The 24,091-nt window shown below is 45.2% G+C and overlaps 1 protein-coding gene across 3 annotated transcripts in view; it reads left to right on the forward strand.

The window, feature by feature from the left end:
* RTTN (rotatin) overlaps positions 1 to 24,091 on the forward strand; it is an 891,871-nt gene that overhangs the window by 590,836 nt on the left and 276,944 nt on the right. For all 3 annotated transcript variants that reach the window (XM_078687523.1, XM_078687524.1, XM_078687525.1), the window contains 2 exons: positions 4,029 to 4,157; positions 19,274 to 19,384. In XM_078687523.1, the coding sequence (XP_078543649.1) occupies positions 4,029 to 4,157; positions 19,274 to 19,384 (240 nt within the window). The remainder of the gene's footprint in view (positions 1 to 4,028; positions 4,158 to 19,273; positions 19,385 to 24,091) is intronic.

A 24,091-nucleotide genomic window follows, 5' to 3' on the forward strand; every position in this document is an offset into this window, starting at 1 on the left:
CTGCAAAAGAAAGACACATATTCTACCCAAGTGGTTCCCTCCAACTTCTTACAATTCCTGAACCTCTGTCTATAGAGTTCTGGAGTTAAACCATATCTTGTCATCAGTGCTTCTTTCATGTGGGCATAAGACATCCTATGATCACTGGGCAAGTCTAACAAAGTATCCCTACCTTCAGTTAAAAAGCGGCCCCACAACCCCGCTCCCCAATCCTTCTCAGGGACCAGGTGGGCCAACATTGCTATCTCATAGGCAGGAAACCACTGCCCAATATCTTAATTTTTGTGGAAATCTTTGATGACATCCTTGGGAATATGTACCCTGCCTTCTGAAGGCAAAGATGGTGCTCTGCCACCAGAGGGATTGATTTTTAAGCCCTTGGCCTTGATCTCTAACTCCCTTAACATCCTCTCATGTTCCATTCTCATTCTCTCTCTTTCCAAAGACAACCTGTTATTCTCTGTTTCCTTCTGACTCTCCATTTTCAGCTTAGCCAACTCCAGCTTGAGTGCCCTATTTCTTTCCCTGTCTTCCAACTCTCTGGGAGACATGTCTTTGGAAGAGATACTTCTGCCAGGTGGAGAGAGTCCTCCTCCCCTAGCTGAAAACCCTGGCCTCTCAATGGGCCCATCTGCATCCACAACTGGCTCCACCACAAGATCGGGGGCATTTCTTGCTTCTACCCAGGCCCTCAGCGCCTTCTGGTAGTCATCCTTTTTAGAAATACCTGGTGTAGCAACTTTCAATTTCCTGCACATATGTTTGAGCTGTTTCACATTGTAGGTATCCAAAGGAAGGGAGACTCACGCCAATAATGCCAGGTCTAACAGCCATCATCTGAGCCACCTACACCCCCTCCTAAGTTCAATCACGCTTTCTAAGAACCTTCCTCAGCACCACCAGGGGACACATCATCAACGAGCAGCCTACCGTTGACGAGAACATAAGACGACGTATACAGCAACATGATCGACAACAGCTAAAATAACTATAATCTCCACCTTCTTCTCCATGACAACAGATTCTCTGACTAGACCGCCAATGCTGAAGATTTCCCTCATCTCATCGACAAAGGCTCTGTCGATGGCTCTTCCGTCGACGTTGATAACCTCCCTGATGACGGTGATACTGTTGACGACTCTACCACCGACGGCAGTTAACCGATCAGCGACAACTTTGACGACAGAAAAAATGGTAAAACAGCAGAAAACAAGGTTGTGAACTCCAAAACTCACCTCTCCAAGCTAGGTGACACCCCTGATACCAGCTCATCTCTTGGAAGAAAAATAATCAGATAATGATGGGGTCTTTGCAGTTGTGCGCAGTCCCTCCAAGTTGCATGTTAAATGCCAGGAAGTGGAGGAGGGCTATGATGAGGGATATGAAAAACATCATTGGTTTTTGATTTGCAATTCATGATTGCAGATTATAGAAAGCGGTTTTCACCTTATAGAGCTGTTGTTCCACAGGGATCCACGCCTGCCAGATCACTCATTGCTCAACCATCCACTCCAGTACAAAGACCTATGTCATTGCCTATGCCAGTAAGGTTTACACCACAGACAGCCCTACTCCATAATCCAGATACCTCTGATAATGAGCGAGAGGAATGAGAGCTACTTGATGCCCAGACCGAATGAGATGACTACCTCATCCCTACACCATCATCTCAGTCACCCACCTCAGTGGACACTCCACCGGAGAATATTGGGAGGGTTTCATAATTTGTCTACTAACACTCCTGTGCCCTGTTCTTAATTTGGGAGCCCCATCACACTTGGGTAATGTGAGAGGGAGTAGTGGAAAGTAGCGCTAAGACACTGTTAAGGTTTTTTTTTGTAAATATATTTTTATTGCAGAATCAGAAATAAACTATTCAATAAGCCAACCTATACACTGGCAAGACACTGTTAAGGGTTATGGGGCATTTCCGCTCCTCTCCTTTGGACAAGATAAGGTGTTTAAGGTTTACTGGTCCCACACATTTTGGCAGTGTGTGTGGTGAGGAGGGGAATACCCCAGGCTCTGGTATACTTTTTGCATTACTCTTCTTCCCTTGACTTAGGTGGGAGGACTGAGACGCTATCCTCTTCCCTTGTCCTTAAGCAAGGCTTGTAAGGGAATTCATTAACTCCCTTGGTGTGGTGGGAAAATGTGATTAGTTCCCTGGACCAGGTTTCTTTTCTTTTTTAATTTCTCACTGGCCATTCAAACTAAGCTAAGGATAGGGATCCGTAAGTGGGCAGTCTAATCCAACCACCTATGAATATAGCAGCATGAGGTCGTTTGTGGTTTCTTCCCAGAATTTGTGAACATTGAGACGTTGTTGTGCATGAGCATTGAGGTCCTTTTGTGCATGTATGCCTAAGCAGGCATCAGCACCGATTTGAAAAATGCACATCACTTGACATTCCCGCTGCTCACATTTGCGTTGTATGTCCAAAATGGATGACCGTGTTTTACCTTACTACACAGAAAAAGGTACAAAATGACTGAATAAGGTGCTGTGCCATAAGAATTTAGTGACCATCTGTTCAGCAGTTTTGGAATTACAGGTGAAGAAAAAACTCCTGTGGAAAATTAAATTTAAAGGTGAGTGAAACCCCCTTATAACTATGGAACCGATTTATATATCTGCATCAGATTTGACAAGCTGTAGGATGCCTTCCTACAGGTTGCCAAATTTGCCAGATGTCTTGCAGAGTAGGAAACTGGCTTTTTATGTGGTAGTGCCAATGTAAGGGCACACCATTCAAAAAGTACAGTCGACCCGTATCCGTTGATAGGGCTTAAATTAAAAATTCCAAGTGCTCTATTTGTGGTAGTGTGGGTGAGCAGTTTAGGCTTATCAAAGGGTAGTGGTATGCATTTGTTGTACACACAGTCAATAAATGAGACACACACTCAATAAAATCCTGAGACTAATTTAGAAAAAGAATGGAGATGTTTTAATGTTATTTTATAATCCCCCTTCAACACCCCTACCCCTCTCTTCACCCCATACCCCTCTTTTATTTTTTAACCACCATAATCCCGCCTTTCACCCAGAGCCCACTGGCCTCAAAAACCATCGCTGATTCTTGCCTTGCTGTTGCCAGCAAGCAATGTTATTGGTTTTGTTTGTTCATTTAAAGAAGGCTTCTTGTATGTGAGAATTTCCAGCAGACATTTATGAATGAATTTGTTAACAAATCCCATTCAAAAAAGGTTGTCATGGATTAATACTTAGCCATCTTTGAATGGAGTCTATTAAAATAGACCACAATGTTTTCAAAGTTAACCTCAAATGACAGACATCCCCTGCCACCATCTTTGAACAGCATTTTTTATACCATTCTAAAATACATTGAAATGTGAATATAAACAGATCAGTGGCTATAGACATCTTTCAGTGTATTTTGTTATGTTTTAAAACCCATTCCAAGATGGCCACCACAGATGCTCACGGGTTCGCAGCTGCTCTCTAAGCAAATTAAACAAAGCATTGTCAATGCCAGTAGTTTAGCTACAAAAGACCCATTCACGTAGCCAGTGCTTGTTTTCTTTTTTCCTTCTTTTTTTTAAAAGTATGTACATTTAAAAGGTCTGAAAATGTATTGAGCAAGGAGAAATTCTTCTGACTTTATATTGGGGAATTTTAACGTAATATGGTTGTGTAGGAACAGCATGCATCTAAAGATACAAGTAGTCCCTTTTTCTAGGACTGCAGCACCTTAAAGACTAGTAGCTTCATTGTAAGTTAAGCCTGGTGCTTTCTGAATAACTAGAGTCTAGAACAAAAGCAGCTATAGCATTACCTCAGCTCGAATGGTCACAGATCTACTGATCTCTTCCTTCTTTACCAATAGTTGTCCTCTTGCGCCATATAAACTCAAAATGGCTGTCTTCGCAGAGATCGTAAGCTTCCACAAGAAGAAAACTTTATTATGGAGTAACATTGTATTTTTAATTCTATCTTTCTTGCCCTTGAACTTATTTCTGAAGATCGCTCAAGCAAGTAGAGCATGAAATTGTTTCTCTCTTTGCAGGTCATATCTTCTTTTTATGTTGAATGGGGAGGAAATGCACAATCCTATATGGGGAAAGGTGTCACAAAGAGCACAGTTTTGTGTCTGCTTCACTTGTCCCATGAGATGATGACCCAGGCCAAAAACACGGTAAGGGTGTAGATATTTATGTTCACATCTCATGACCTGAACCAAATCTGAAATGTGATATTTTTGGTTTCGAGCTCATGACTGTACTTTCAAAGTTGTTCCTATTTTATTTGATTTTGACAAAATATTTTTTAGTGACTAGTGTGATTTTTGGAAACTTGGGTCACTCATATAGGATGGCCTCTAATTAAAGTATTAGCGATGAACACTCTATTGCCAAATTATAATTATTCATCAATTAAACATTGGCACAGTCACAAGGTACTTTGTTTTTTATCTTGCAAGCCACTTTTTAACTGCATGGTCTGTGAAACTTAGATGCTGATACCTGTCTTAACTTTTACAAAGTTCTTTGCTATGCAAAATGGCAACATACTTTCACATTAACCAGGCCATATTGTGACCCGTTTTCTCTTCTGTGATCATGCCAATCTGATAGTGACATCTAGCCGCAGATTCCTTACCTTACAATATCACAGGCATCAGGCTGGATCTGAAAGACTTTTGGTCGATCAATATCCTTGCACGCCGGAAGGTGGCATCGGTTAACTTTGTGTGCCATCATCAGCTCGGTAAGTGACATCCACGTCACCTATATAGGCGCCACCTTGGCACGTTGACGTCAGTTAATTTTCACGACTTTCTGCGCTAGGAGCATGGAGCCATGACGGTCACCGATGGTGGTGTTTTTAGAACAACTAGGGCTGTGTAAGGGATCAGCCCTGACCATAAAAACCTGTCCACAGTGCGGGTTGGCTGTGTGGGTTGGTAAGGAATTTAGCGTGGCATTATCCGCGCTTAAGTGGCGTCCACTTCACCTATATAGATGCCACCTCAATGCGCTGTCAGTTCTTTTCTTTCTGCATGAATTCCTTACCAATCCACCCCGCACTGTGGACAGGTTTTTAGTGTCAGGGCGGATCACTTTCACACCCATAGTTGTTCTAAACACACCACCATCAGTGCACTTCATGGCTCCGTACTCCTGGTGTGGAAAGTCGTGAAAAGTAACTGACGTCAGCAGGCCGAGATGGCCCACATATAGGTGTCGCAGATGTCACTTCAGGCGCGGATAATGCCACGCAGAGCCGACTGACGCCAACTACTGGCAAGCAAGAGTATTACAAGAGTATTTCTCAAGCAAAAGTCTTCCAGATCCAGCCTGACACCTGGGATATTCCAAGGTAAGGAATCTGCGGCTATATTATGTCTCTAACAGGTAAGGCATTACCGAAGGTAAGCAACTTGTCCATTAAAAAGTTTATGGAGCCTCTTGTGAGAGAACACCTGCCGTAATTCTTAAGGGAAAAAGCCGAATGTGGGCTAAAGACATGTATATATTAACGTGCATGTTACCAATGTTTGCCGAGGAATGACTTCCTGTTAATCTATTAAAGCAACCAGTGTAGGAAAGCTATCTTTAAGGGTTGATAACATCATTTGATCCATCATGAGATTTTCATAGTTTGTTATAATTGTCACAAATCAAGATTTCCCCTGGAACAGTTGAATCTATAAGAATAAAGCATACAAAAGATTAATATGGGCCTTGTTTTTGTGTTGTGTATGCCAACAACTAGCCCAGTGTTAGCCCATATTCCTCGTTTTTGATAATGGAAGTCCGAACTTAATAATTGGCACAGTGCAAGGAAATTGTAAGTAGAGGTTAAGGTTAAGAGCATGGAGAACACAGAGGGTGTCCGAATGGGACTAGATATTGCTTACACTTGCCATGAAATTGGACGATAATCCACTGGAGTTGTACATTTGGATGAACAATAATGGCCCCTCTTGCTGTGTGTGACTATCATTGCTGAACAGAAAATGTTGTTGTTGTATTGTATCTCCTCCCGTTGATTCCTCTGGATCCTCTCGGCCGGTCGAAAATCCTTCCGGTCGATCGTTGGTCCTCCAATCCGCTCTGTTTACTCTCCGTCTCTCTCCGTCTTCAGTCCCGGTTTTCGCACTTGGTCCTTCCCCATCCGCCCTTTCCTGTAGCGTCGTCGGTTGTGATAGGCTGACGAGGGCTGTCGTCACAGGGGCAAACACCGCCTCTGGAAGGTCCGGATCTTCCTTAAAGGGACCGCTCCAATTCTGTGAAGGAGATTGACAGTCACTCTCGGGGGCTACTTCGTAGGATTCAGGGACCCCCTGACAAATCTCCCCCCCTAGCCTTCCCCGCTCGGGTGAAAGGGGATAGCGAGAAAGAAAGTCAGCGTTTGCCTGTTCCGCCCCCCGCCCCCTTCCTATGGTGGATCTCAAAGTCATAAGGCTGAAGTGACAGGAACCAACGAAGTATGCGGTCATTCCGACCCATGTTCTGCTGTAGCCAAGTCAACGGGGCGTGGTCTGTAAAAAGGGTGAAGTGACGGCCTTCTAGATAATAACGGAGTTTGTCAATACTCCATTTTACCGCTAAGCATTCTTTTTCGATTATGAGGTATGAGGTCTCCCTAGGGAACAATTTACGACTCAGGTACAGTATGGGTTGTTCCCTGTTCTCTTTGTCTAGTTGGGATAAGACTGCACCTAACCCTACCCCCGAGGCGTCTGTCTGCAGGAAGAAGGGTTTCTCAAAATTTGGAGTTGTTAATACTCGGGCGGAGGTTAACGCATTCTTAAGTGTTTGGAAGCCGGAACAAGCCTGGGGGGGAAGGATGTTTTAGGTGTGAGGAGGAAGCTGTTTTCTTGAGTAAATCAGTTAGAGGAGCAGACACCATAGCAAAGTGGGGAATCAAACGGCGGTAGTACCCAACCAACCCTAGGATCGCCCTTAAATCCCTTCTAGTGGCCGGGAAGGATTGGGACTGGATTGCTCTTTCGTTCTCCTGATGTGGAAATATGCGTCCTTCTCCCAGGACGTACCCCAACTATTTGACCTGTGTAAATGCGATTCTGGATTTCTTTGCGTTTATGTGCAAGCCCGCGTCTTGTAAGGCTCCTAGGACCAACCCAAGGTGGTGTAGGTGGGTGTTCCAGGTAGGGCTGAAGACTATTATATCGTCCAAACAAGCTGAAGCGTATTGGTGGTGGGGTCTAAGAGGGTGTCCATGAGACGCTGAAAGGTTGCTGGAGCACCATGCAGCCCAAAGGGAAGAACAGTAAAATGGAAAAGGCCATCTGGGGTCGAAAAAGCTGTTTTTTCCTGATCCGTGGGGTGAAGGGGGACTTGCCAATACCCCTTGGTGAGGTCAATGGTTGTTATATATTGAGCCTCACCAAGGCGTTCAATCAGTTCGTCCACCCTAGGCAGAGGATATCCATCTTGTTTTGAGACTCTATTGACGGCCCGAAACCTAGTGGTCCCATCAGGTTTTGGAACTAAGACCACTGGGGAGGACCAGTTGCTTTTAGAGGGTACGATGATCCCAGATTCTAACATTTGCTCGACCTCCCTTTTCAATAAGAGGCGGCGGGCTTCAAGCACTCGATATGGCTTCTGCAGTACCCCTGCTCGTCGAAAAGTGGCATCTCTCGACTCCGTGTTTGTCTCAGGCGTTGTGGTCGCCGGAATGACTTTGCTGTATCTGCTTAGACGCCACCCTTGCGTTCTGACGTCAGTTCTTTCTTTTTTGCCGCCAGCCAGCACAGATCCAGAGAGAGCGGTATCTCGAGTCACTTTTTGACTCTGTTTTTGCAACTTTTGTCGACATTTTTTTCAGTCGTTCGACTCCTGGTGCACGGAGGGATGTCACGTCGGACCGGCTTCAAGGCTTGCGACTCCTGTCACAAATTGATGTCGGTCACAGACCCGCATCTCTGTGTGCCTTTGGTGCCTGGAGCGCGACCACGACCCGAAGTCGTGCTCCGACTACTAGTAGATAAACGAATAAGGGACCCTGAGAAAACTAATTCTAGGGGAACATCTAACCAAGAGATGTCCCCAATGGGAAACGAGAAAAGGGGCAGTAGCTCCAAAATATTGAGAATTCACCCACAGATCAGTTCAAATGCTTTTTATTTGTTTATCATCGTTAAATATTTTATCATTTTCTTTACAAAAACGATCACATATTCATATATACTGTACACAAATATTCATAAAACACAAATACAGCCCACAATTAACAATGTACAAAATTGAAGCTACACACTATATGTCCAGCAACCAAGAGACAAATACAGCAAACACATACAATGAATATAAATCACATACAATTATAAAAAAAATTAGAAACATCAGACATTACAAAAAACAAAATCTATAGTCCACGCGCGTTTTGGAAAGTACCAGAAATTATTACAAACATTCCTTTGTCAGGGCGCACATTTCATGCTTTAATTAGTATTCGTGACCCGGGAGTGGTCATCCATATATAGAAGCGTAATACAGTGTGAACAGCAGGGCTGAGGAGACTGCCTGTGGGAGAAAAAAGTTAAAAACAGGACCAATCAGGGTCAAACATTGAGCAAGACATTCACTAGGTACACAGAATAATGATAAAGAAGCTTAAAAAAAAATATGAAAAAACAAGGGAAAAGAAAGGAGATAAAGTGGATAAATTACACCTGACAATCCAACCATGGCTAAAACCTTATATCCCAACCAACAGTGTGCAATCAGAATAGCATGTCCACCACCAATATCGTAGTACACACACCTTTACAATCTTATAGCACAGGCTTTACTCTGAACCTGGAGTCCGGTCTGTACTCCAGAAAAAATGAGATTCTGAAATGAAAATAGGCAAAAGGGGAATGTTGTGAAAACTAATCAGCACATGAAACTGCGAGAGACCAGCCAGAGGACATGAAACATGCCTGAATAGTGAACGGACTAGCCCAAATAGCAGTGTTAATGCAAAAATGGGAGGGGATCTAAAGCAGAAAGGGATATACCCAGACAACCAAAATTTAAACGAAAAAGGCAGAAATAAGGAGGGCAGCGCTAAATGTGCTGTCTGGGGACTAGAAAGGTAAAGAAGGAAGAAAAAATATAGGAAGAAGAAGAAATCAATTACTCACAGAAAGCTATGCTAAAGATTCAATAGCAGATACAGGCGAAGGCAAAGGAGGGTAAAATCACGCCGCAGGGAAAGAGTAAATCCTGCCACATCAATGATGGCCAGCCACAAGAAGCCAGAATTTAGGAGGCTACAAATATTTAAACAAAACAGATGCAAAAAATGAGAAGGGAGTACTCATGCGGGTATCTAAATATGTCTAAAGCGCAGAGTGGAGAAGAATACCACAGGACGCTTACCTGATTTTTAAAAAGGAAGAGTACACAGGTACAATCTCAAATGGAGACCAATGCAGGGAAGCCCCGGATGTAGGCGTGAATGCCCCCAAATTTAAGTGAGGCCAGAGGTAAATACAATAGAGCCTGAACACAAACCGCGTAAGCACCAGAAAGGCCGAATTAAAACAAAACAAAAGCAACGAAAATAGACTCTAGCGTACAATGTGGAGGTATGACCGCAGGCACCGCTTACCTTGCTCTAATGTCCCGAAATGGCGGACCATCGGAGGCATCGAGGAAGAAACCAATGCAGGGAAGCCCCGGATGTAGGTGTAGATGCACCCGAATTAAGTGAGGCCAGAGGTAAATATAATTGAGGCCTGAACACAAACAGAGTAGGCACCAGAAAGGGCGAGTTAAAAATTAGCTCCGACTACTGGGCCATGAAACCAAAGTCCTTGTAAGAGCCATCCCAAAAGGTTCTCAAGGCCCAGCAGTCCGCTCCACGCTGTTCGAGGTCCCAGTCAAGAGGGAGGTCGCGGGACCGGTTGCGGAGCCAAAACCACCACTTGTCATCAAAGTCTTCGTCTTCGGTTAAGTTGAAGCACATGAAGAAGGCGAAGAAGCATCGTCGCTCTTCGCGTTCTCCCCGTCCGTCAGATGAAGCAACGCAGGAAGCAGAAGGTAGTGGTTCGGCTCCCCCCGCAGAGCCTGTTGGGTCGACTACGGCCTTCTTTCCCTTTACGGGAGCCGGAGCGACCCCTGCCCAGCTTCGCAACTTTTACAAAGCCTTGCATTCCATCTTTGGGCAGCCCGACTCTGCTAGCTCACCCTCCGGCCCTGCTAACTCGGTTAGGGGCTCTAGGCCTTCGATGCAGGTGGCTTTGGCTCCGGTCTACCTTGTGACATCTCCGTCGCTGAATGCAGTGACAACATCCCTGCCACCTCTGATGCCGGTTGTGGCCCCAACTAATGTCGGCCCCGGCCTCCCCTTCGATGAGGACTCGGAGCCGGGCCGACGTCATCCGACTTCAGGACCAGTGCCTACCGGTACTTTTGTTCCCCTGTTCTCCCCTGATGCTTCCTACCGCCCTGAGTGGTTACCAGGAAAGGGTGAGGAGGACTGGGAGGGGTCTGTGGACTCTCTTGCTGACCAGTTAGAGTAACTGGACTGGAGAGAGGAGTTGGGTGATGCCAGTGGTCTGTACACCTTCACAGACCTTGGCATGCTTTCTCCCCCTACCGTGGCGACGGAGGAGGGTGCATCTTACACAGTGGTGTTGTGTAGGGCCGCCGAGGCCTTAAACCTCGAGCTTCATACGGTGGCGGTCAGGACTAACCTCCTGATCCGATGTGCTTCAGCTGGCAGCGGCCTCTTCGGAGCCCCTGCTGCCTTTCAATGAGACCCTCACAGACATCCTTTTTGGGCACTTGGTCCAAGCCCAACACAGGGGCTCCTGTGGATAGGATGATTTCCCGACGCCATGGACCGGCCCCGGGTGACCCCATTTTCCTTTCTCACCACCTCACCTCCTTTGAGCTTGGTAGTCCAAGCCTCGACTTCCAAGGGCGCATTTCCTAACACACCACCTGATATGGAATCCAAGAAGCTGGACCACCGTGGGAAGAAGATATTTTCTTCCTCCAGCTTGGGACTGTGATCAGTGAACACCGCATGTCTCTTGGGCCGGTACTCCCACTCGGTGTGGGATACGATTGTGCATGTGCTGCCACAGTGCCCGGAGAAGGCCCGGGCCGTGCTCTCCCGTGCAGTTGCCGAAGGGAGAGACACAACGAAGTTCGCCAACCGATGTGGGCTGGACACCGTTGACTCACTAGGCATGACGATTTCCACGTTGGTAGCCCTTAGACACTAAGCCTGGTTGAGGTCTACTGGCTCTTCGGGTGATGTCCAAGCTACGCTTTAGACATGCCCTTTGATGGCCGTAGCTTGTTTGGCGACAAGGCGCGCTTGAGCGTTTTAAGGACTCCAGGGCCACGGGCAGGTCCTTGAGCCTCGCATCCACCTCCCACCCAGCGCAGTCTGCCTTTCCCCCTTTCGTGGCTACAGAAGGGGTACCCCACCACGTTCTGCCCAGAGCCACAGGCCTGCGCAAGCTGTCCATTCTCTGCGCGGCCTTGGACGTGGGACCCACCGTTGTGGGTCTGGGGACCAGTGGGCGGGCCTGTCCACCAGCGCACCCTCTGCAGCAGCCTTCAAGCCCTCCTAGTCTGACACTTCAGGGCCACCTTTTGCCAGTGGGTGGCAGGATTCGCCATCACCTCCTCCACTGGCTCAACATCAAGTCAGACAGGTGGGTTTTGCAGATAGTCCAAAGGGGCTACTCCCTCCCCTTCGAGACTACCCCTCCATCCAGGCCACCTCAGACCCATCGCATGTCAGAGGATGACTTGGCCCTTCTCCAACAGGAAGTTACGGCTCTCTTGACCAAGGGAGCCATTGAGCACGTTTCTGCCCCAGAAGTAGGTTGTGGTTGTTATTCCCACTACTTTCTGGTGCCCAAGAAGAACAAGGGATTGCGTCCTATCTTGGATCTTTGGAACATCAATCACTTCCTCCGGAAGGAGAAGTTCAAAATGTTGACCCTGGCTCAGGTCCTGTCTACCTGCGACCCTGGAGACTGGATGGTAGCGTTGGACTTGCAGGCCGCTTATTTTCACATCTCCGTCCTGGCGCCCATCGGCGTTACCTACGGTTCACAGTAGGCCACGAGAACTTTCAGTTTACTGTGCTCCCCTTCCGCCTTACCAGCGCCTCTCGGGTGTTCACGAAAGTGATGGCGGTGGTCGCAGCTCATCTGCGCAGATCAGAGGTTCCAGTCTTCCCTATCTTGACGACTGACTGTTGAAGGCAGGCTCCCCCCAGTCTGTCGTCTCCCACCTCCAGACTACAGCCGATCTCCTGCACTTGCTGGGGTTCACCATCAATGTGCTAAAGTCACACCCGATTCCCTCTCAGAAGCTCCTTTTCATCGGAACAGTTCTGGACAAAGCGTGGTTTCGGGCTTATCCTCCAGAGCAGCCAGTCTGGGATATTCGGGCTATAATTCTTATCTTTCAGCCTCTATCCCCGGTTTCGGTCAGAATGACCCTGAGGCTACTGGTCCTCATGGCTTCCTGCATCCTGCTGGTGGACTATGCCAGGTGGCATATGCAGGCTCTACAGTGGGACCTGAAGTTCCAGTTGGGTACAGCATCAGGGGAATCTTTCCGATTGCGTCCAGATCTCGGAGGGCACTGTATGCCAATTGCAGTGGTGGCTTACAAACCGGTATTGGGTCAACGGCAGATCCCTCTCCCTTCCCCAACCAGAGTTCACAGTGGTGACAGATGCATCACTGCTGGGGTGGGGCGGCCACATGGGAGAGGCGGAGATCAGTGGCCTCTGGTCTCTTCGGGCGGAGTCTGTCTTCGTATCAACCTTCTGGAGTTTCAGGCTATTCGTCTTGCAGTAAAGGCATTCCTTCCCTCTGTCTGGGGAAGAGTGCTGCAGGTTTTCCCGGACAACACCACCACCATGTGGTTCTGCAACAAACAGGGCGGGGTGGGGTTGTGGACCCTATGTCAAGAGGCTCTCCGCGTTTAGACATGGCTGGAACATCAGGGCATACCCCTAGTGGTTCTACACTTGGCAGGTTCTCTGATCGTCAGGGCGGATGAAGTCAGTCGCAGGTACATGATGGATCACGAATGGCGTCTTCACTCGGAGGTTGTGCAAGGTCTCTTTCAGCCGTGGGGAGAGCCTTGGTTAGATGTATTCGCCACGGAAGAAAACACGCAATGTCAGCAATTCTGCGAGTTGAAATTTACAAGGCGGCCCTCGCTAGGCGACGCTTTTCGTCACGTGTGGAGTTTCGGTCTTCTATACGCCTTTCCGCCCATCCCTACTTCTGCCCACAGTGCTGATGATCAAGTGCGACTGAACCCAAGTCATTCTTGTTGCCCTTGATTGAGCTATTACACATGGCCATCGCTCCTCCCATCAGACTGCCTCTTCAGGAGGATCTTCTGTCTCAGCAGCAGGGGACGGTCCTCCACCTGAACTTGTTCAGCCTCCACCTCCTTGTGTGGAAATTGAGCGGCGACAGTTGACAGCTTTTGACCTTCCTCCCGAAGTCTGTAATGTTATGTTGGCAGCCAGGCGTCCCTCCACCAAAACGGTATATGCCTGTAGATAGAACAAGTTTGTGGCATGGTGCCCAGCAAAGGCTGCGGATCCCCTTTCTGATCCGCTTTCAGAGGTTCTCCTCTTCATTCTTTCTTTAGCCCAGCCTTCTCTTTTCAAGTCCCCTATTGTAAATAGCTTCCTTAAGGGCATTACTCACTTGTTCCCTCCAACTCCTTTCATGATGCCCAGTGGAACTTGAACCTGGTTCTTACTTTTCTTATGTGTTCTCCTTTTGAGCCGCTACATAACTGCCCTCTCAGACTCTTGACCCTTAAAACTGGCTTTCAGGTTGCCATCACCTCTGCTCGCAGGGTGAGTGAGCTACAAGCCCTTTCTTCCAAGATCCAAAATGTGTGCTTTCATTCTATCTGGATCGCACAAAACAATACCGGGTGGATGACCAGCTCTTTGTTGGTTATGTGGGTGCCAAGAAAGGTCGGGCAGTGCAAAAACTAACCATATCCCGATGGGTCGTTCTTTGCAGCAAGATCTGCTATTCCTTAGTGAAAAAGGAACCTCCAGTGGGGATGTAAACCCATGCCACCAGGGCAACGGCAGCCACTACTGCTTTGGGACGTCGAGTCCCCCTTCTTGACATCTGCCAGGCAGCTTTTTGGGGTTCACTGCACACATTTACCAAACACTACTGCCTGGACAGCCAAATCCGGAGAGACTGCTTCTTCGGCCGTTCAGTTCACCAGGACTTTCTGGTGTGAATTTGGCTTGCAGACCCACCACTGGGATTTTTACTTCTCGGGTATCTATTCTAAGATGAGGAATCCATAACTAATTGTCTCTTTCAGATGAACAAGTTAACAAAATATCTGTAAGATACATAGATTAGTTATGGATTCCTCACCGCCCCTCCCATCCTGCCCATTCTGCAAACTGACTTCTAGGGTAAGGGACTTCCCTTTCAGTGCCCTAGTTTTTGTGAACCAGTGGTCCGTGTCATGCAAGGCTCTGCTCTTCTGGCATGGAATGTCGTGTAAAGAACTGACATCATCGTGCGAGGGCAGCGTCTAAGTAGATACCGCAACATCATTCCAGCGACCAAGGCCTCAACCACGTATGCGGAGTTGACCAACGCCATCTATAGATGAGCACGGGTAATGCTGTGGAAAAAATTCTCTGGATCCAGTCTGACACCTGGGGGTAAATCTAAGGTGAGGAATCCATAACTAATCTATATCTCTTACAGATATATCGTTACCGAAGGTAAGTAACTTGTTCTTCAGCACTACTCTACTCAGGATACATTACAATATTTTATCCACGATCCACAGATAGCTTCTTATTTTCTAGGACATCCCTACCTTTGTATACAAACGTTTCTCAAGCATGCACCAATCCATATGTGAATGCCAAACTGCTATGGTTGAGGCCTCAGAGCTACCCCACACCCGGCAACACCATCTTGCATGCTGCCATTAATCCTATTTGTGTGCCAGTACTGATAAATAAGTTGTTTGAATCTGTAGGAACTAGTAATTTGGACTTTGTTTATTGGAGAAATATTTGCCTTGTGGCCATGACATTGTCCATGAGCATTTGTGAAATACAAACTCTTTCTGCCTTTCGCAGAGGTAGTTTAGCTAAACTCCTCAGCTTTTTGTAATTGTAAGGTTATTTGCGTTTTATTTAAATGAAAACATCTACCTTGCCAGTGCTTGTACATTTCTGTTGAGCTCCATTTAGAAGTGGTAAAACAATTTTAAGAAGAAAGGCTTCAAAGGCATAATTTGCTAAAAATAAAATAATATTATTGCGCTGTGATTGGTTACAGAAAAAGAAGATTCAAAAATATGATTCCAAAATTTATTAAAAATAGGTGTTTCTGAAAGATTTTTAGCTCCTGTTGGTCTTTATATAATGGGTTACAGTTATATAGATTTATAAACGGTGAATCTGGCCTACAGAGAACAGAGACAAAGGACTGACAGACACGAGTGAGATGACCTTTGTCTGTCGGTATGGGGTCACTTTAGTGCTGCCTGTGGACTTAACCAGACCTTCTGCCAGGCAGACTCGTAGTATTGAGCCGTGTAGTGTTGCAGTACCAGTATCAGCAGGAAGAGAACTGAAAGCTGCTGGCCACATTATCACCGATTGGGAAGCCAGCCTTTTCCTGTATAGAGAAAGGCAAACTGTAAGTACCCTATCACATCTGTGTTACACGCTTACATTTCGTCATATGCTCAGGAATTGCAGTAGGAATTAATGTTACCTGTTCTCATTACATGGGAACCAACAGTGCAAGTACATGATTGTTTCTGCTTTTGTCATGTAAATAAGTGCACAAGATTCAAAAACCAATGTGTCTGTCTTTTGTAATGTTTCAACAACATGCTCATTTTAGAGACAATGGTGGCCTATTCACAGCACTAACTTACAACAAAATCCTAAATTTACTACTTTTGGTATTCACAGAAGGCATTTAGTAGTCTTAAGTTAGGATTTTGTCTTAAGTTAGGATTTTGTCTTAAGTTAGGATTTTGTCTTAAGTTAGGATTTTGTCCTAAGTTAGTATTTTGTCCTCAATTAGTATTTTGTCCTAAATTAGGATTTTGTCTCAAGTTAGGATTTTGTCTTAAATTAGGATTTTGTTTTAAATTAGGATTTTGTCTAAAGTTAAACTTAAGACAAACTTAAGTTAAACTTAAGTTTAACTAAAGACAAAATCCTATTTTAGGACAAAATCCTAATTTAGGGCAAAATCCTAATTTAGGACAAAATCCTAACTTAAGGCAAAGTCCTAATTTAAGACAAAATCCTAACTTAAGACAACTAAATGCCTTCTGTGAATACCAAAAGTAGTAAGTTTAGGATTTTGTCGTAAGTTAGTTCTGTAAATCGGGCCCACTGTACTTGGTGCTAAACTAAGTGAATATATTTTGCTTTTGCTTCACATTGTTTAGTTGCTTTGAAATATGCGCTGTACATTTTTTGTAGCAACTAAACATGTATGGCCTGATTCACAAAGTTAACTTACGTTTTTGAGTAAGTTTGCTACTTTTCGGTGTTCACAAACTGCACTTTTGTAGTAACTTACACTTCTGTAGTAAATCCAGCACTACACATAGTCAACCACTGGTACTTCAACCCCCTCCAATAGAAAATATTGGAGTTAGATCTGTTCTACAAACGTGTAAGTTACTACAAGAGTGCACTTTATAAATAGCACTTTGTTGTACATTTTGCGGTAGCACTTCTAAACGTACTACAAAGTGCAGTTTGGTAACCAGCCTGCATTTTATACTATAGAAAACTCAGGTGTATTACTTCTTAATTTGGTACCTTGTTTAATCAATCTGATGTGCAGCATGGGTAAGGTTTTAAAACAAAAGCCTCACAATGCGTGTACTGAGAAACCCACAGCTGTGTTTGTACTCAGCGGGTGGGGGAGGGCTCCTACCTCAAGGAGGGAGGGGGAAAGCCAAAAATAAAGAGGCAGCGACGGAAGGGAAAGATAAGGCAGCTGTAATATAAATGCAATAAATGCTGTCTAAAACATGATAATTTACAACAAGGGGTGGTGATGGACAGAGTCTCTGAATTAAGCAGAGTACTCTCACCCAGTCAAGAGATCAGGGCTAGATCCAACACCGTTTTTTAGCTCATTGCACCATCCCAGTTTCAGAACCTGGCTGTATGCAAATTAGTCTGTCCCTGGCCCAGTGCATCATGGGAACAGGGCAGACCAGACTACAAAAGCCAATTCTTACACTGGGAAGGAAACAAGCTTCCGGGGACCGGTTTCTGCCATTTCAGGCGTCTTCGGCCCGGCTTGCTTGAATCCTGATGGTGCAATGAGCAAGGGACTCACATCTGAGTATACCCTTCCACGCTTAGGGTGGACAAAATAATTTACAACAAGGGGTGGTGATGGACAGAGTCTCTGAATTAAGCAGAGTACTCTCACCCAGTCAAGAGATCAGGGCTAGATCCAACACCGTTTTTTAGCTCATTGCACCATCCCAGTTTCAGAACCTGGCTGTATGCAAATTAGTCTGTCCCTGGCCCAGTGCATCATGGGAACAGGGCAGACCAGACTACAAAAGCCAATTCTTACACTGGGAAGGAAACAAGCTTCCGGGGACCGGTTTCTGCCATTTCAGGCGTCTTCGGCCCGGCTTGCTTGAATCCTGATGGTGCAATGAGCAAGGGACTCACATCTGAGTATACCCTTCCACGCTTAGGGTGGACAAAATAATTTACAACAAGGGGTGGTGATGGACAGAGTCTCTGAATTAAGCAGAGTACTCTCACCCAGTCAAGAGATCAGGGCTAGATCCAACACCGTTTTAAACATGAAGCTCGGCGTCCGTGAAGCAGGCGCTGTGCTTATACACAAGCAGAGGAAAAGCAACAAAAAAAAAGAGTGCAGCAGGAACAGGAACGAACGTATATGAAAAAAAAGAGTAATGCCACAGTAACAGGGGCGGTCACCTGGGAGGGTCCAAAATGCCAAAAGGCAAGACTAATTAAGTATATCCACCAAAGAAAAGCAAGCAATTAAGAAGGGCACTAACAGAATCCAATTGAAAAGATGGGAGGTTCTTGAATCACATATACCAGATACAACATACCTCGTACAGCAGCACATGCTCGCTGCGCTAGGCTTGACCTAAAAATGGCTAAAAGTGAATAAACTGGTTTGTTTTACATGGGACCGATTATGAATGATACCAAATAGATGATGACACTGAAGCTCGAGTTGGCTAGGATATCACTCAGAACCCCGTGGTGAAAAACATCGCAATTTTTTGCTTGTTACTCATCTATAATTTTATTTTATATATGGCCCCACAAATTATCTGCCCTGCTTTCAAAATCAGTGAAGGGTCAGAAGATTATTTGGGGAGTAATTGATAACGTAGTATCCTCACCCCCTACCAAAGATAAAACAAAATGCCTGATTTACCTCCACCACCTCTGCATCTCTACACACTTGTCTAAAAGTAAAAAAAAAATAATAATAACCTAGCCTCCTATGGCTCTGTGCCAGCGCTGTCCAAAGCTCCGTTCCCTGCTCTCGCATTGAGAGCAGAGAGCTGACACCATACTGAGAGCTTCTCTGTGAGAGACGCTTGCAATGCAGTTCGTTTTCAGCTGTCAATGCAGGTCTACAGAGAAGAATGTTGAAGCAATCAATACGCGATCCGCTTTTAGCCACCTCTCTTGGGTTTGTGGAGACCCTGAAGAAGTGGTAGAAGGAATGTGAGGCCACCTGCAACCATTTTGCTACCTTGCTTTTCTCGGGCAGGGCAGCAGAACAGAGGAAAATCAAGCACTTCTTGTGAAGTAACAACAGTAGAAAACAACTTTTGTTTCCCAGTGTTGTTACTTTACAGCATTTAATAGCTGGATTTTTATGTGATTATTCATGATGAGAGACTCACAAAGGAAGCCATCCATTACAAAGGTTTATCCTACTTCTACGACATGTTAACCTAATGTTTTCAGAATAAAAGTTTTAACAATTTTAAATTAAACCATCAAAGGTGTCTTTTATTGCTCAATATACTGTAAATTTATTCTGGTTAAGGTTTCAAGGTGTAAACGGTATTTTTTTGTTTTTAAAACCATGTGAGCAGTTTAGATGCAAATATACTTTTCAGAACTATGTTGCTTTAAAGTAAAGGCATTCACTTACGAAAACCAACACAGGAAGCCTAATGAATTTCCTAAATCTCTTACAACAAGCTACAATTGATGTCTAAATGTGTAATGTTTTCCACACAGGAATGGGTATCGTTGTGGTCGATACCATATGATCATGGCAATGAAGAACAGACGCCTACTCCACTAGGCCTGGCTTGGCTGATTCCACTGTGGGTGGACAGAGATCCAGAGGTCTGTAAATGTACCTAATGATTTTAGTTCATGACATATTCATAGTTAAGCTACTTATATTGAACTTTAGAAGAAAGTTGAATTTATGATGCACGAGTAGGATCGCAATGTTCTATGCTTACAACTGCTAACCTATGTCTCATTCAGGGAGACAACTTACTTTGGGCGCATTCTTTAAGGCAAATGAGAAAGTGCTGTTTCTCAGTCATGTAATCTTCTTTATACTCATCAACACTGCGTATCTCCTCTAACGTTGGATCCAGAGACAATTTATGAAAACGTTATTTCGTTATTAAATCCCAACCGAAAGGCACCTATTTTATTACACAGCCGATTGAGCTTTAAAATACATGAAAACAATTTAATTCCATTCATTTAAATGGGGGTGGGAGGGAGTAGCTAGGCTGGCCAGTCTCCGACAATGGAAAAAGTATGGTCACTGTAAGGGTGTCATGCTGACCTATTTCAGAGAGCAGTGAAAGTTGAAACTCATTTAATTCTATCCCCATAAATACCATTGTTCGCAGTTTTGACTTTTTGTGATCGCATTTTGATACGCCCTGTAGTGCTAATTTTGCGGAACTCACACCCTCAGCACTTCCTCTGTAGTTCTGAGGATTGTGGTAAATAAATAATTAAATACCGGATCTATTTTTCAGGATATACAATAACAGATAGCTCAATAAATAAGAGTCAAGATTCGAGGTAGCTGGAGTTTGCAGGTTTTAATACAGCATAAAGGACAGCAACAGGACAACCTGCACGGGAATAGGATGGCAGCTGCCGGGGGGCAGGATCGGGACAACAGCATAACCTTTAATAACAGTGCACAATATTTATAGTTAAACAATTGCATTACATTCAGTGTAGTGGGCGTAGCAGGGGGCGGGGTTTGTAGCAGTCGCGAAAGATAAGGCAGAAAGTAGGTGTAACAAGAGGCGTGTACATAGACATGTGATGTAAACGTAACAGAAGATGTCATAAATGGGGCGGAAACATGGAGGGGGCTACCTAAGGAGCCGGGACCTCTGACCTAGTGGTGCGCGCAAGCTGGCAATGACGTGTTACTAGGAGGAACTGGGGGCTATGACTTCTGCACTAGAAGAGGAGACGAAAGTCTGGAGTGTCAGAGCGACATGTACCTAAACACTATCTAGTATCTGGTGTTTAGAGAACATGTTGATAGAATCCAAAAGTTATCAGGGCAAAGGCTAACAGACTCTAAGACTGGTGCATGCATTATTCTACATGTAGTGCGTGTTGAGGAATATTAAATGACCATTAATACAGTATTTCTCTTACATGGAGACGTAAAGGCTAGACCATGACGGAAACTATTGATGCGATTCGGTAGCTTAAGAATGCAGAGAAGGAGAGCTGGACTGATAACTAGAATCATAACATACTCTTGGCAGACTGGCAGGCAGAGCCAGGCCGAGCCGGGCACTGTGAGGCAGGAAGTAAGTGAAGGGTCAGGGATACAGGTGGGGGCTGTATCGCTCCTCAGCGAGGGTTCAGGAGACAGGAGCTGAATCTGGTGTCCGGGCCCTTTTGAGGCCTAGAAACGGGGACTTTTACTGAATTAACGTGCACACTGTGAAACGTGGCAACATAGGTTTACATAGGCCTAATACTCGTAGCTTTCACGAGAACTGGAAATTGGCATACTAGAGTTGGACACAACTGGAATTGCGTCTTTAATCGATCATAAAGGAATACATATGCATATCGATCATGCACACATAACATAAGATGGGGAACACGTAGGGACACAGAACATGGCAAAATTTACTTTTCCACATTCCCTCCTTGTCACTACGTTTCCATCAGGAAACATCAATATTCATGATACCATCTATCATTTCATACAGTATCATTTGCTCGTCTCGAATTGTCTTGGAACGGGACTTAGGACTAGGACTTGGAATACAGGATGTAGCACAAATGCCGCAAATCGCAGGGCCACATTGTATACAGAGGCAGCAACTGAATATGATCATTACTGCTATACCTAGGAATGACAATACTTTCCATCCCCAGGCAGATATGATACTCCAGAGCCAAACGGACCATGTCCAGGTGCCTGGATTCTGGTGTAACTGATGGGCAATTTTGTGAAGTCTGGTTATAGCTGAATAAACAGACGGCGCATTATTAGGAATGAAAATGCAGCAACTAGATCCGATGACTCTACATGCTCCTCCTCTATCGGCCAGTATGACGTCAAGAACGAGACGATTTTGGAGCACAACAAATCTCATAGCAGATTGCTCTTCGGTTAAGTTACCTAGAGCAGAAGTAGTCTCATTCACTACTGCTTCAAGGGTTCTGGTTAACCTACGGATTAGCTTGCTATTCTGGATAGGTCCTATAAAGAAGAAGAAACCTCTATTGAAGTCTGTATACTGTTCTAGAGCAGTTTCAGTTTGATCGACAATCGGGGACTCGATCTCCCTTCTATGTCTAATGTGTACTAGATGTGTGTTTCTATGATAATCAGATGGAGCTAGGAAAACTGGTGGCAGTAGGAAGGCAATGTAACATGTTCCATCCCAATCGAGGGGCAGACGAACATATGCGGTCTGACCACAAACAAAATAAGAATGACTTGAGGCTTTGAAAATAGATTTCCCACTGTCACTATACTTGACAATAGTAGTACAATCACTATGTCCTACATGTGCGGAACCATTCTTTCTGACACATAATTCGCCTTTGACTGGTAGTACTGAAATAGCAGGTAAGTCTGGAGTAGTATCAGACTGAACATTCAGGACCATAAAATTCGAAGAATAGTTACCTAAATTATAAACTTCATTTTCTAGATCTAACCCGGTTCTATGGGTGAGACCTTGCTTGTCTGGAAAACATGTACTGTTCAGAAGGGACATATCAGTTGAGGATGACGTTAACGTGGACCATGCTCCACACGAACCATTATGCGAAAACGGATAAGGAAAGAGTGGCAGAACTCCCTTAGGTGTCTGGAAAGGGGGGAGTCGACCACACACCCAACAATTTGTAGCATTGCTGGTCTGGTGTGAATAATGTAACATACGGATGAATGTATTGTTGCGCATAGCAAGACGATAGGATAGCTCGTGAGGAGGCAGATCACTAAATGTGTGCTCTACTGTAGCATTAGAAAACTTATTTACATGAGAAATTGAAAAACATAAATGCAATGCATAACTTGTGCGGGTAACCATCAAACTCAGAAATAGAAGAAAACATAAAGTAACGATACATCTGATAGAGTTTTGACTAACTCTCTCACTATGGGGGTCTATCTCATACATGTCAGAAACCTGTCTAACCGCTTCACCCGAGGGGGACTTAGACAATTAAACTGGCTGACTTATTTTACTAGACCGGAGCTTCTGTTTATACTCCTGCTGCGGAGTTTCCTCTAACAGGGGAGGCTTGGAATCAAAGTTTGTAGCGGAACAGTCCTTGAGAATAGGGCAGTTTTTAGAATTCTGGCAGTCCTTAAAAATGTTCTTGGAAAAAGTTTTTTCTCGGAGTCCATGAAACTTCTTGACGTGAGACAGGTGGACCCACCCCTTGCGGCCTTCCAGCTTCACGGCCGTGCGGGTGGTCAGAAGGACAAGTTGAGGCTGTTTCCAGCGGGGCTCCAGCGGACTTGAACGATCAAAATTCCTCACAAGGACTAGACTTCCTGGAACGATTTCATGCGGTTTCACCTCGGTATTGTCTGGAAATGCGGCGGCAACCTGTGAACGACAAGAGTGTAGGGCAGACATCAAGGAAGCTAGGTAATCTGTCAGCATATTACTGGAAACATCGGTAATACTTCGGGGTCTAGGTGTACCCCACATGTTCGGGGGGCGGCCGAATACGACCTCATAAGGGGACAGACCTGATCTGGAATGTGCGACCATGCGCATATAGAATAGGGCGACTGGCAGAGCTACTAGCCAGTCTACACCTTTCTCTTTACACACTTTAGCAATGCGGATTTTCAATGTCTGGTTATGTCTCTCTACGAGACCGGCTGCTTCAGGATGACGTACACAATGAAACTTCCACTGGTACCCTAACAGAAGGGAAACATGCTTCATCAACTCTGATGAGAATGGCTGGCCGTTGTCTGAATACACGACCCTAGGGAGTCCATAACGAGGGGAAAATTCACGAACCAGCTGCTTGGCAGTGGTCGCGGCTGTGTAATCTGGAACTGGATATGCCTCTGTCCACCTGGACAAAGCGCATACAACTACAAGGACATACTTGAAACCTCGACATCGCTCCATCTGAATATAATCCATTTGGAGGACCTCAAAAGGGTGGTCAGGAGGCTGGAATCCCCCTTGTTCCACCGGGACACTTTTACCTGGATTGAACTGGCAACATATCATACAGGTACGGACTTTCTGCTTGGCTGCAGCTCGTAAATGCTTGTTGAACCAAATGTTCTGGATACTGTCTAACATAGCTTTTTCTCCTAAATGTGCAGGACTATGTGCGGTATTAATAATGACTTGAACCATTGAGTCGGGGAGAAACCATGTGGCTTTTCCCTTCGTCAACCATCCCTGATCTGTCTGGACCCCTCCTTGTTCGGACCATTTCTTGATTTCATCGGGAGTAGCATGTGACTGGATATCTATGACATCTTGAGTGGGGTCCTTAACTGTCATACATGTAGTCGGATCTGGAGTGTGTGTGTCAGTGTTGCGTTAACTG

The sequence above is a fragment of the Lissotriton helveticus genome, chromosome 4_1 (genome assembly GCF_964261635.1).
Source record: "Lissotriton helveticus chromosome 4_1, aLisHel1.1, whole genome shotgun sequence".
Taxonomy (NCBI): Eukaryota; Metazoa; Chordata; class Amphibia; order Caudata; family Salamandridae; genus Lissotriton; species Lissotriton helveticus.